The sequence below is a fragment of the Saccostrea cucullata genome, unplaced genomic scaffold (genome assembly GCF_032062105.1).
Source record: "Saccostrea cucullata isolate Sc308-1 unplaced genomic scaffold, CSIRO_AGI_Scuc_v1 ctg731, whole genome shotgun sequence".
NCBI lineage: Eukaryota > Metazoa > Mollusca > Bivalvia > Ostreida > Ostreidae > Saccostrea > Saccostrea cuccullata.
In genome coordinates, this window is record NW_026933217.1 from 459,583 (window position 1) to 472,248 (window position 12,666).

General features: G+C 34.9%; 1 protein-coding gene and 1 long non-coding RNA gene across 3 annotated transcripts; both read left to right on the top strand.

Moving 5' to 3' along the window:
• The first annotated feature begins 984 nt into the window (after positions 1-984).
• On the top strand, positions 985-7,323 carry LOC134237687 (zinc finger protein 888-like). 2 transcript variants are annotated; one of them, XR_009985861.1, is made up of 4 exons: positions 985-1,054; positions 1,999-3,365; positions 3,719-6,010; positions 6,311-7,323. XR_009985861.1 is itself a non-coding variant. In XM_062719827.1 (3 exons), exons 2-3 carry the CDS (start codon positions 2,061-2,063, stop codon positions 5,585-5,587), a joined length of 3,174 nt encoding a protein of 1,057 aa, XP_062575811.1. In that variant the 5' UTR covers positions 985-1,054; positions 1,999-2,060; the 3' UTR covers positions 5,588-6,031. The 2 variants fall into 2 exon arrangements, 1 of the variants encoding a protein (XP_062575811.1); XM_062719827.1 differs by lacking the exon at positions 6,311-7,323 and having other exon boundaries at positions 3,719-6,031.
• A 1,310-nt stretch (positions 7,324-8,633) lies between these two features.
• LOC134237697 (uncharacterized) lies at positions 8,634-9,990 on the top strand. Its single transcript, XR_009985865.1, has 3 exons — positions 8,634-8,996; positions 9,667-9,767; positions 9,943-9,990. It is a non-coding gene; the product is annotated as an uncharacterized LOC134237697 (long non-coding RNA).
• The last annotated feature ends 2,676 nt before the right edge of the window (positions 9,991-12,666 follow it).

Here is a 12,666-nt window from a genome sequence, read left to right on the forward strand (position 1 = left end):
CCCTTACTTTTTTTCCCCAACATTACCTTTACTATTGAAATAATGTCCATTGAAAGGTTGGTTGGCCCCACCACTTCTTACCACAGTACGTACATATTGTATAGTGATATGAAGGATCTGTAGTATTGTATGCAAAAAAAAAAAAAAAGAAAAAAAAAACTGAACGTGACAAGAAGCTGGACGTGAAAAAGTTGGCCACTACCCCCCCCCCCCCCCCTCCCCTAACAAAATAGGATTTTCGTGTTTGGGCAATTCCCTTTTCTTTTTTTTTTTTTTTTGCTTTTCAACTTTTACAGATAAGGGTGCCCCCCTTACTTTTTTTCCCCAACATTACCTTTACTATTGAAATAATGTCCATTGAAAGGTTGGTTGGCCCCACCACTTCTTACCACAGTGCGTACATATTGTATAGTGATATGAAGGATCTGTAGTATTGTATGCAAAAAAAAAACAAAAAAAAAAACTGAACGTGACAAGAAGCTGGACGAGAAAAAGTTGGCCACTACCCCCCCCCCCCCCCCCCCCCTCCCCTAACAAAATAGGATTTTCGTGTTTGGGCAATTCCCTTTTCTTTTATTTTTTGCTTTTCAACTTTTACAGATAATAAAAAAAAAAATTCTCTGGTTGTCCCCCCACTTTCAAAAACGATGCTACGTGCCTGATTTGAATATTAACATGTACAAAGCATGAGTATTTATTTATAATTGATAAATGCTAACTGCTTCCATTAAAATTTGCACTCCAAGAACATAAGAATTCTCATATATCTGTCTCACGATTATAGAGAAAAAAAATTAAAGAGACAGGTTTCAAAATATATATTATGTTAAAATATATAAATGTCCCTTTAAGATGCCCTTTTGCATTTCTTAAAAGTCTTTGTGGAACAGAATGACCGGTATGGATTTTCTAGGGGGCGAATCAATCGTGTTCAGTTTATTCACCGTCGGGTTCGTTATTCGGCTAATTCTATACCCAGTCAAGGCCAAAGAGAAGGGACAAAGCTGCTAAAAATCTTTCTGCACATAAAGTTGGATGTTACATGTATCTAGTAGTAAGTTGCCTTTGAGACAAGAATTAAGATTTCAAATAGAAATTGAACGTATGTGAAGGTTCATGTTGCAGGCGCTCACATAGTCTCCTGACGATTAATTGAAGACAGGTGCTTGCGCATGCCATCCTGGCAAATTTGTACACAGTTATGTAAACAGTGAGTTTTGTATCTTAAATTTAACCAGGTTGAGATCAGGGACGAGTTTCCCTTGATCAGTGGTATGTTTAGAAGCCTTGGGTAATTTCATCAGTATTTAGAGGGTTTGATTATAACATCAGAGAGGGGGAGATTGTGCAGAGCAGAGAGATAACTGTTAATTGTATCTATCTGTAGTGGTGGATCCAGGAATTTCATAAGGGGGTATGCAGGGTAAAAGAGTGGGTGGGGGTGTCAGGGGCTGCACTGAAACCCTTAATGAGTCGAGGGCAAAGGTATAGAGGTAAGAGTCATGGGGCAAAGCCCCCAGAAGCTGAAGAATTCTTTCTATTCAAATTCCTTACAAATAAAAGATACAAGAACTAAACTGAAGGTACACTCTTGAAAGACATCATTTCAAAATAAAGGGGAGGGGGGTATGGTGGGTTGGAGGGGTGTTTGGATCCACCTTTGAACTGAATCTAGATTATGAAATGTTCATTGTAAGAAAAAAGTCTTTGTAGTTTGGTTTTTTATTAAATGTAAATAGTAAAGTATATAGTCATCTGCTTTTGTTGCCTAATATAACTTATGTAATTCATTAGAGTGAGCCATTATGATAAATTACCGTTTAAAAAAAAATGTTTTAAAACTATGTGTCATTTATACCCTATAGTCTTTTCATCAATAGGGATCTTATGAGCTCCTACTGTTATAAAATTTCTAGTGTGTGAAAGTTAAGTATAATCTTGATCATATGAACAAAAATTTTAGTCATATTTAATATTATAGTGGATTTCATTTTCCAGGGAAAGTTGAAAATGGAGAAAAGGGAAGGATGTTCTTAGTGGGAGCCTAGAAAGAATCAAAAATGTGTGACAAATCCCAAAACCCAGAGAAGGAACAGAGAACAAATAGCTGTGGAGAAAGGGATCAACGTCCTGTCTTGAATGGGACTTATGGTCAAATTTTGAAGAGATTTCAAGAAGTTGTCAATGCCCAAAGAACTGGTGGTAATGAAAAACAGTATAAGGTGGTTATACTTCGACCAAAACCAAGTGGAAATTTGGGAAGCCCCCAAGCGGTCCCAAAGCACAAAGTTAACATTAAAACCTATCAAACCTTGGCAGCCTTTTCAAATAGCAGTTTACCTCAAACTTTTTCATCAGTTACATCTGATGGTGAACATGTTCCATCATCTGCCCCTGACATCAAATCTGAGATTAAATGTGAAGATAGTCAGACAATGGCAAGCTTTTCAAACAGCAATTTACCTCAAACCCTTTCATCACTTACATCTGATGGTGTACATGTTTTGCCATCTGTTTCAGACATTAAATCCGAGATTTGTGAAGACGACCAAGAACCGTCAAAGATCGCTTCAGGCTCGTGTTATGATACACAAATTAATTCTCAGAATTATCAAACATTTCAGATCTTCCGCACCTCTACATCAGGAGAAGGAATATCACCAGTTTCCCAAGAGATAAAATCAGAGGTTTGCGAAACCGATGTATCATCTGCATTATATTCACAGTCTGCACCTGTGCCATGCAGAGAGCTGCAGAGAGATTTTCAAAATTGTATGCAATCTGGCCCACCACCATATTTCTCTCACTACATATCTACACCCCAAGTCTCTACAATTTCTGAGGCTGTCAAGTCTGAGCCTAGTGAAGAGAATCTAGAATCTGCTCAGATCACAGAGTTTTCAACTGTTAAGCAAGAGTGTGCTTCAGAGGACTTTATCTCAAATGATAAATCTGTAGATGTCCTGCAAGATATCTATAGTGGAAAAGAAGACCCAGAAATGCTTAAAGAAATCAAAACTGAGGTTTATATTGAGAATTTAGAGTTTTCATCACATTTAGAAACTTCTTCTGTATCATCCAAAGAAAAAGGAAGACTCTTTGCAGAAAACTATTCCCTTGCTGCTGATTTCAATTCCCACAGCTCTTTCAACATACCTGAAGAAAATAGACCAGAAACTGGTTCAACAAGTAGAGTAATCAAAGATGAGGACTACTCTGTATTTAATCAATCATCACAGATCCAAACTGCAGAATGCAGAAGTTCATCAAATGAGTTGTTACCGACTGAACATCTTGTTCCTGTAACATTTATACCTACTATTGTTGATCAAAAAGAATCTGGTCAAATACGTGGACAAGCTATGGTAAGATTTTTCATTTATAATACAATATTTTGGAATAAACGCCCCTCTCTCCAAGCATTGTTTGATAATTTGAGAAAACATATTCTAAGCCCTTTCCAAGCTTACTTTATTTGATCACGCAGAACTAGCAATCTTTCATATTTATTTAATATTTTTACATTAACCATGTTAACAGCAGTTTTTCATGGTCCAGTGATTGAAATATGAATAGAATTTCTAGTATTATTAAAGAAATATTTTTTTTATTCATATGGAGGCCTACAAACTTGACTGCATACTTGCATTGATAAAAAAGCTTTTAAAATATCTTTAATATTACTTTAATCCAATAAATTGAATATTTTCATTTGCAGGATTCAACCAACAGGCAACCAATAAGCAATGCCTTAAATGAATTCATGCTGACTGGAAAGTTTTTTAAATGTGGATTTTGTGATGCCGCATACAAGGAATTGGATGAATTGAGGGAGCATTTTAGGACCAATCACAACCAAATATGTCTTGTTTGTGGAAAACCTGTACCCATGTTGACAGACATGCAGACTCACTTAGCCCACTGTCAACCAACGCAACAAGGACCTGTTTATGCAAATTGTCAAATATGTTCAAAGCTAGTAAGAAATAAGTCACTGGGCGTACACTATAGGGTCCATGGACTAAGACCCCAGGACTTAATATTTAGATGTAATACATGCGGTAAGGATTTCACATTTTGGGACAGAAACCTTAATTGCATGCACTTAGATGGACAACCTTCCACCAGCAGAAAAATGATTTTATTTTGCATTTTATGTAAAAAGGAGTTTGAGGAATTGCAACCATTTAAAGAACACTTGAAAGAAGTTCACAGAGTATCTGGACCAGAAATGTTCCCATGCAATATATGTTCAAAGATTTACAGTCGCCAGTTTTATTTACAGAAGCACCTGGAGAATCATGAAAAAAGAAAGCAGCGCGTGCTTGAGCGAGCAAAAATACGTAAGATGGAATCGAAAAAGTTTAGCGAATATCAGAAGCGTCTAAAGGCTTTAAAGAAACAGAATAAAAGCAAGCTCAGGAGGTGTACTGTGTGCAAAAAATTGGTAATTCAAGCAGGAAATACAAGGGTAAACAACGTAACACAGGGAAAGATTTATGAGCCTAATGAGTGTTTGTCAATGCAAGCAAAGAAAGTTTTAGATCACAAAGAAAATGTTAAGCTCCAAAGCAAGGAAAATGGGAAGAAAAAGAGTGTCAGTTTTATGTGCACAAAATGTGAAGAGCGCACTAAGCTTAAATTAACTCTGTTGAAATGTAGGATGGCCCAGAAAGTCTACAGATGTCAGATTTGTTCACAGACATTCATTAAGTTAATTCACTTGAAATCACATATGAATAGTCATGTGTCTAGCACAGAAAAAATCTGCATTATCTGCAGGAAGGCATTTAGTCAAAACCGAAATCTTAGGCTCCACATAAAGGGTCATGCAGACACGAATGGCTTTTCTTGTAAGTTTTGTTGTAAAAAGTTCACTTATTGTCATCAGCTTGATATTCATAGTCAGTTACATTACAACCCAGAACTTCATTGTGATGGTTGTCACCTGGACTTTGATAAACATTACCGATTTGTTCTCCACAAGAAAAAAGATCCCATAATGCATAAAAGAAAATCCTGTTCAAAGAAAAAAACTCTGCACGCTATGAATCCTGGGAATCAATCTGAATCTTTCAAGTGCGCTGTCTGCGGGAAGAAATTTAGATACAAAAAATGGTTAGACCATCACCAAATGACATTTCAGGACTTAAAGCACAAGAGATTTTGCTTTGTGTGTGGAATTATGTTCAAACTACCAACAAAAATGAGAAAACACATGAAAACTCACACAAAGGCACCGGAAAAATCGAGAAGGTCTTTCCTTTGCCACATCTGTGGTAGGCTTTTCAAACAAATTTCAAATATGTGGGGCCATATAAGAGCCCACACTGTGAAAGAAATTAAAAACTCTGGGACACTAAGGCGCCCCCCTGACAGGAGTTCTGTGCACGAGTGTGGTCTGTGTGTCAGGGTGTTCTCTAAGAAAAGTTACTTGCTGATACACAAGAAGGTACACGAGAGGCCGGACACTCAAAAATGTCAAGTCTGCAACGGAGTGTTTGGTAGTCTGGGTGCCCTGAACCGCCACAAGCGTAATGTACATCAGATGTACATCAACATATCTAAGCAGATTGAATTGAAGTGATTGAAGTCTTGCAAAGGTGTAAAAATCAGATATGTGCATACCATTATGTGAAAAAACGATTCTCAAAGGAAAATAAAATGTATATGAAAAGTAATTTTATTTGTAGATGTACAAAAACTTGTTCTGTGTCTTAACATGCTTAAAGTAATACAATTTTTTAAACTTGATTTTTTTATTTTCAACTTTGCTTTTCTTAAATCAATTTTACAATCTTGCAGATTCCCGTAGATGCTAAATGAGTACAAACACTGTATATTATTTATCTAGGTTACCAAATGTTAACATATTGTTCACTGTTCTTATGTAAAATTATCTCAAGTTTAACTTCTTTTGTTGGGGGTATATCCTTGTATCTTTATAATACAATGTACATGATTGGAACCATTGAAAGCTTTTGTTCGAACTCTTAAAATTTATTGAAAGGTCAAGATAGTTACAGAAAATTTCGGTTTACTTGTAGATTACTTGTTCTGTGTCTTAACATGCTTAAAGTAATACAATTTTTTAAACTTGATTTTTTTATTTTCAACTTTGCTTTTCTTAAATCAATTTTACAATCTTGCAGATTCCCGTAGTACTGTATATTATTTATCTAGGTTACCAAATGTTAACATATTGTTCACTGTTCTTATTTTTTAGTTTAACTTCTTTTGTTGGGGGTATATTTTTATAATACAATTTTCATTGAAAGCTTTTGTTCGAACTCTTAAAATTTATTGAAAGGTCAAGATAGTTACAGAAAATTTCGGTACACATTTCAGAATAGAATGAAATTTGAGGTTCTCATTAAGAGTTGTTGTCCTCCATTTTCACTGAAAGTGGGGAAATATTAATTAGGGTAAGTCTGTATTTCTGTCTGTAATACTTTCCAAGAAGCTTTTGAGCTTTTGAAATAAAATGCTCTTTGCTGAAGGAAGCCCCCTATTTATTTTGAGGTACCGAGGTCAAGGTCATTAGAACAATTCACAGATAAGCTTGGACTTTTAGTAAGGCATGGCATTTTGATGCTACATAATTAGCCTCTTAGATTTACACAGTTTTCCCTCACTGTTGTAATATACGTAGGATAAAAATTCAGGCAAATGTCAACTGTTGTGTCAAATAGCCAATTACAAGTTCTCGCACGGCTCAGAAGTGGGGCTTAAGTCGTCTCATCTTTGTCAACAACATTTTAAAGTTTCTGATGTGATATATTTTTTAACCAGTAAAAATCTGATCACTATTTGACAGACGCTAATTTAACATTGCGCCAAGAATGACTATTTTTCAACTTACTGAAAGTCCAAGCTTACTTGAGAATTGTACTAATTCATACATTCTGTGTGTTTATGTGTAAAACATTCATTTCAGGGTGATACATGTATCTCAGGCAGCTTGTTAGTTTTTGCAATATTTAATTTTAACCATAACCCCCTATTGCCCTGCTCCACCTCCTTAAAGTGTACACCCTCGCCCCCCCCCCCCCCCCCCCTTTTTCAGCTCCTGACTTGTTCTTTTTTCCTGTGGCGGGGGACACGGATTCTCTGAATAAGCTTGTTACTACAGTGTACATGTAGAGCAAAGGAGAGTACAGGGCATCATGTTTATCATAGGTTATGGATTAATATTTTGACTTCAACCTATTACTAGATCAAAGGTTAAAGTATCATAGCTTTTACTTTTAGTTGATAGAAATGGATTGTTTTAAGTACAATGTCTGAAATCACAGATTGCTGTAAATTAATATAATAAATTAATCTAATTAAGAATTGTGTTTCTTATAATTTGACCAAATGTTGCTAGCTTAATAGTAAATATATGGCAATGAAGTGGACTACACATAATTATTTTTAGGTCACCTGAGTATAAACTCAGGTGACCTATTGCTATCTGTTTTTGTCTGTTGTCGCACGCTAACATTTAAACATTTTCAGCTTCTCTGAAACCACTGAACCATATTTCAACCAATTTTGGCATATAGCATCTGTGGGTGAAGGGGAACAAAAATTGTGAATTTCATGGCCCCTGCCCCCCTGGGGCCTGGGGGTGAGGCAAAAACCACTAAAATTAGTGCATTCTTTAAAAATCTTTTTTACTCCTGGACATCAAGCAGTCAAACTGTTTGTATGATTGTAATCAGCATTGAGTCCTCTACCAAAATAGTGAAATTCATGGCCCCAGGATCAGGGGCCCTAGTGCTAGGACGGGGCTCTATTGATTATATAGTGAAATGCATTAATTCTTTGAATATCTTCTTCTCCACTCCTGGATATTAAATAAACTAATTAAGTTCATAGTTATGATGAGCAAGAGTGCCTCTATCAAAATTGTGAATTTTATGGACCCAGGGTCAGGGATTCTGGTGTTAGGGCGGGGCTCTATTGATTATATAGCGAAAATGCATTAAAACTTTGAAAATATTCTTCTCTGCTCCTAATATTAAATAAACTAACTAAGTACATAGTTATGATGAGCAAGAGTGTCTTTACAAAAATTGTGAATTTTATGGACCCAGGGTCAGGGGCTCTGGTGTCAGGGGTTAAAGTGTTAAGGCGGGGCTCTATTGATTATATAGTGGAAATGCATTTATTCTTTGAAAAGCTTCTGGGTATTAAATAAACCAATTATGGACATAGTTATGATGAGCAAGAAAGCTTCTACCAAAATTGTGAATTTTATGGCCCCAGGGTCAGGGGTTATGAAGTTAGGGTGTGGCTCTATAATGATTATATAGTGAAAATACATAACATCTATAAAAATCTTTTTCTCTACTCCTTGGTAATAAGCAGATGGACTATTTATATGGTTATGATATGCAAGGGCTTTTCTTCCTGAATTATGAATTTCAAGGCCCCTGGGTCAGGGATACCAAAGAAGTGGGGGGGGGGGGGGCTCTACTTATATACTAAGGCCATTTTTTTTTTATTAGTTGTTTTACGGATCCGCCGACCCCATTTTTCAAAGTTTTGGAAAAAAAATAAAAATTCCATTCAACCCTTTTTATATAATCGCCGTCGAACTTTACTTCAAACATATTAAAAAAAATCCAGAAAGGACCGTACATTGTTTGAATTTTACTTTGTTGTGATCAGAATCATGTAAACGCTTCTACTATCGACCCTTTTAAAAAACTTTGCAAGCGTTTTAAAGTCAGAGATGAAATTAAGTATGACGGCCATGTGTGAAACATTTTAGGTTTTTCAAAACAGAATATAAATGTTTTAAAGACAGTAATAAATGTATGACGGTTTTTATGAGCTGATCAGGCTGGTGATTATTCCGTATATGATGTTATCTGATCAGCGAATGGAGCGTGGTTGAGGAAATTACAGCCAAAACCAACGAAGCTGATGTCGTCACTTGCACTCCATCCGACACCCATAACTTTTCTTTGAGGGTTTGGCGAAGTTTTAAACAGTTATATCTAATGGTTAGTTAACAGTTCATATATTATTTATGACATTTTTAAAAGCACATGTTTGACTGTATTTTAAAAATCTGCAAGACGTGTTGTCAATTGTTAACAGGTCCAGTCCAAAGACTATTTCTACCTACGTAGCTATTAATAGCTACCTAGGTATTTAAAGCTACCAAAAGTAGCTATTTTTACCTACTTTTTATAATTTCTGCATTTTGCGGCCCAAAGACCAAACGGCGCACCATGGTTAATACCATATCTTTTGATACAGTCACACTAATGATAAATACGACAAAATTTGGCCAAAAAATGATTACTTTCTGAATCTGCAATTTTACATTAGTTTCTATGCAAAATTAATAATATACGATGTATGCATTTTTTGGCCAAATTTTTGTCATATCCATCATCAGTGTGATTGTATCAAGAAATTTTGTGCTCACCATGTTGTGCCGTTCCTGCATTTGGCCACAAAATGAAAGTAAAGCAGAAAGTAGGTAAAAATAGCTACTTTGGGTAGCTTTAAATACCTAGGTAGCTATTAATAGCTACGTAGGTAGAAATAGTCTTTGGACTGGACCTGGTTAAAGCATCAGAGAAACAAAAAACTTTTTTGTCATTGTACTGGTATGAATCTATCAAATGAAGTGAAAGAAATGTTTCTTAAAGTTTTAAATTTTAGATTTTGAAAAGGAACTGACTCATCAGGATGTTCTAAGACAAAAAATGTTTGTATGAGAGTCATAGGAATGTGAAACCCTATGGGGATGACTTATCATTCTAGTAAGTTTATTTGTGTCCATTGATTGTGCACTGAATTTTAGTTTTATACTGTTTAATACTGTTTAAACCCCAAGACAAATGTGTATTTTGCTTTCATTTTTTTCAAGTTTTTTTTTTTTAAAGATTCAGAAGAAAGGTATTATCTGAATTTGATTAAACTTTTATTATTTTACAGGGGGTTGTGTAAAATTTGCTGAAGTGTGTTTATCTGAGGCAATGTGGATGTAACAGTGAGAGGACACCTGTATCCAGTCATAGACATACACAGAAAAGTTTAGCATTGTTCAGATAATATGTCTGCTCTGAGAATCGTTCTCTTTTAGTGAGGAATGCCAAGAAAGACATTTCTGTGCAATGTTCTGAAGTTGATTTCCCCAACTGCTTTGATATGCTGCATATTAAAAGTTTTGAACATTGAAATCTTCGTTTTTTTTTTTTTTTTTTGTAGCCACCCAATGGACATTTTCCAAAAAAAATCCGTAAAACAACTAATAAAAAAAAATGGCCTAAAAATGAATTGTTTGAAATCTGCTCCTTGATATTAATCAAACATTTTTGATAAGCAAGTGTGCATTTTCAAAAATTGTGCAATGTGTAGACCTAGGGTCCGGGGTTCATTTGTGGTAGAAGCACTCCAAACCTGATTATTGCTGAATATTACTGATTAATAGTTGACATGCATTTTTGTTCCCTACCCTGCTGATGGGTATTGAGTAAACAAACTAACCATTCGCTAAGTGTATAGTTATGATTAGCAATTGTGCCTCTTTCAAATTTGTGAATGCCATAGCATCTAGCTAAAAATATGAACCACATTCGATCATTTAAAAGTTGTTGCATGATGCTCAGGTGACCTATAAGGCCCATGGGCCTCTTGTTTTAATTTTACAAGATTGCACACTTTTCTTTTCATAATTTCTTTCTATGTTAGTCACAATGCCCAGCATTTTTAATATCGCAGGTTTTAAAGCAAATGGTTTTAGGCGCTTATTTTGCACACTTAATCTTTAGACCATCAAACCTTGTCATTTACATGTATTTTAAAATCTGAAGGTCTTGGAATGTACATTGTATCAACCAAAAGTAGGCCAAATTGATATACTTTTGAAATTTCATGGCTTTGTTTATTAATATTTTGGATGAGAATTATTATGTATTTGGAGAGATTTATTGCATTTTCATTCAGTTCTTATTACATGGAATTCAAGTTTACACCCTATTTTGGGAAGGTTTTATCTAACCTAGGCTTATTTTGATAAAGCCATAATTTTTTTAAGTAACAGTGACCTACTCTTTAGTTGAACTACTCTGTGGAGCCAAGATGCATCAACTATAGAGTTTAATGATTCTAGGCCAAATAGTACCTGAAATATTTCATTTATATAGCCATAAAAATTGAAAAGTAAGTCACATTGACCTACTTTTCAGTCTACAGGGGACCCAAAATGCACCAACTGACAAAGTTTGATGATTCTAAGCTAAATAGTATCCATTATTTAAATACAGCCAAGTAACTTCAAAAGTAGGTCACTGTTACCTACTTTTCACTGGAAGTTTTTCAATGACCTTAACTGCATCAAAGTTTCAGGAACATAAGCCTTTAAAGCCTCATAAATATGTACTTATGTCATTAGCATAATGCCCAGGAGCAAAGGATCAACTGACAGATATAAACATTGAATCCTCTTTCATTAGCATGGACTCTGCCTGCTCAGTTTTCCGAAACAAAACACAAGTGCTTCTGCTCATTTTTAATCATAATTTTTAAAAATAAAGAATACAGTACATGTATTAAATTTCAACATTTCAACAACCAAAATGATACAATGGTTGTGAGATATTAGACTTGCACTGTACATCTAGAGGTTTCATCGCTTTAAACCCCAAGACAAATGTGTATTTTGCTTTCATTTTTTTCAAGTTTTTTTTTTTTTAACTTAGTTTCATTCAGAAGACAATGGTGTCTTCATTCAATCAATTTTTTTCCTTTCCTGGTCATTTTTCCTCTCAAAATATAATGTAGCCAGTCTTTCATTAACATGTTAATGCAATAATTTACAATGTTTGATCTCTACTCAAGGTCTTTATAACAAAACAATGCCAAAATGCCTAATCTTGAAGTAAGTGTAAACTTTTAGCTCTACAGAGCAATCCAAGATGAAACATTGTATCCATAATTTCTTCTCAATCTTTTCTGACTAAGAAGTTGTAAGGCTTTGAGTAGTGGATGATACTTTTCTTATTTTCCATCGGATGACCATGTGCTAAGTTTGATAGATGCTCCCTGTCCAACTTCAAACATGTGAAAATGATCTGTAATACATTAATGTATAAACTGTGTTTTGAATAAAACCATATACAGTGGAGCCTCATCTATCCGCATGCTTTATTTCCCAGTCAATTTGTCCGGATATCTGAATTACCAGTTAAACAAGACAATAAATATCCGTTCCGATGAAAAATTGTCCGGATACTGAAGCATCCGGATATCTGGCATCCGGATATCTGAAGGACCATTGTAATTCTATATGTTTAAATACTGTAAAATCAAATATTTTCAAGGGGTCAAATTTTAGTGGTTTGAGGAATATCTCTTGGTTTGTGGGGACTTGATTTCTTGGATCAAGAATTAATGATTGCTTATGTATGTAACATTTTACATTTCTTGGTGGACATGAATTTGTGGGTCTCATTATACCTTGAAAACAACGAAAATTAAACTCTCCTGAAAATTTGTGATTTCACAAGATTTTATACAATAATGTTTTAAAAATTTTTTCAAATGGACTGATTTTAGTGACAAGTGATTGACAAGCTTCAATCAAGTTTACTGATCCCTTCCATTGATAAAATTAATAAAATAACTAACCGTGTTCTTAACACAAATGATTCCTAAATT

What these genes read in the sequence shown, in the direction of transcription:
- LOC134237687 (XM_062719827.1), top strand. Translation starts at nt 2,061, where the DNA reads ATGTGTGACAAATCCCAAAACCCAGAGAAGGAACAGAGAACAAATAGC. An exon ending in AAATACGTGGACAAGCTATG is followed by an intron (nt 3,366 to 3,718) that starts GTAAGATTTTTC and finishes TTTCATTTGCAG; the next exon opens with GATTCAACCAACAGGCAACC.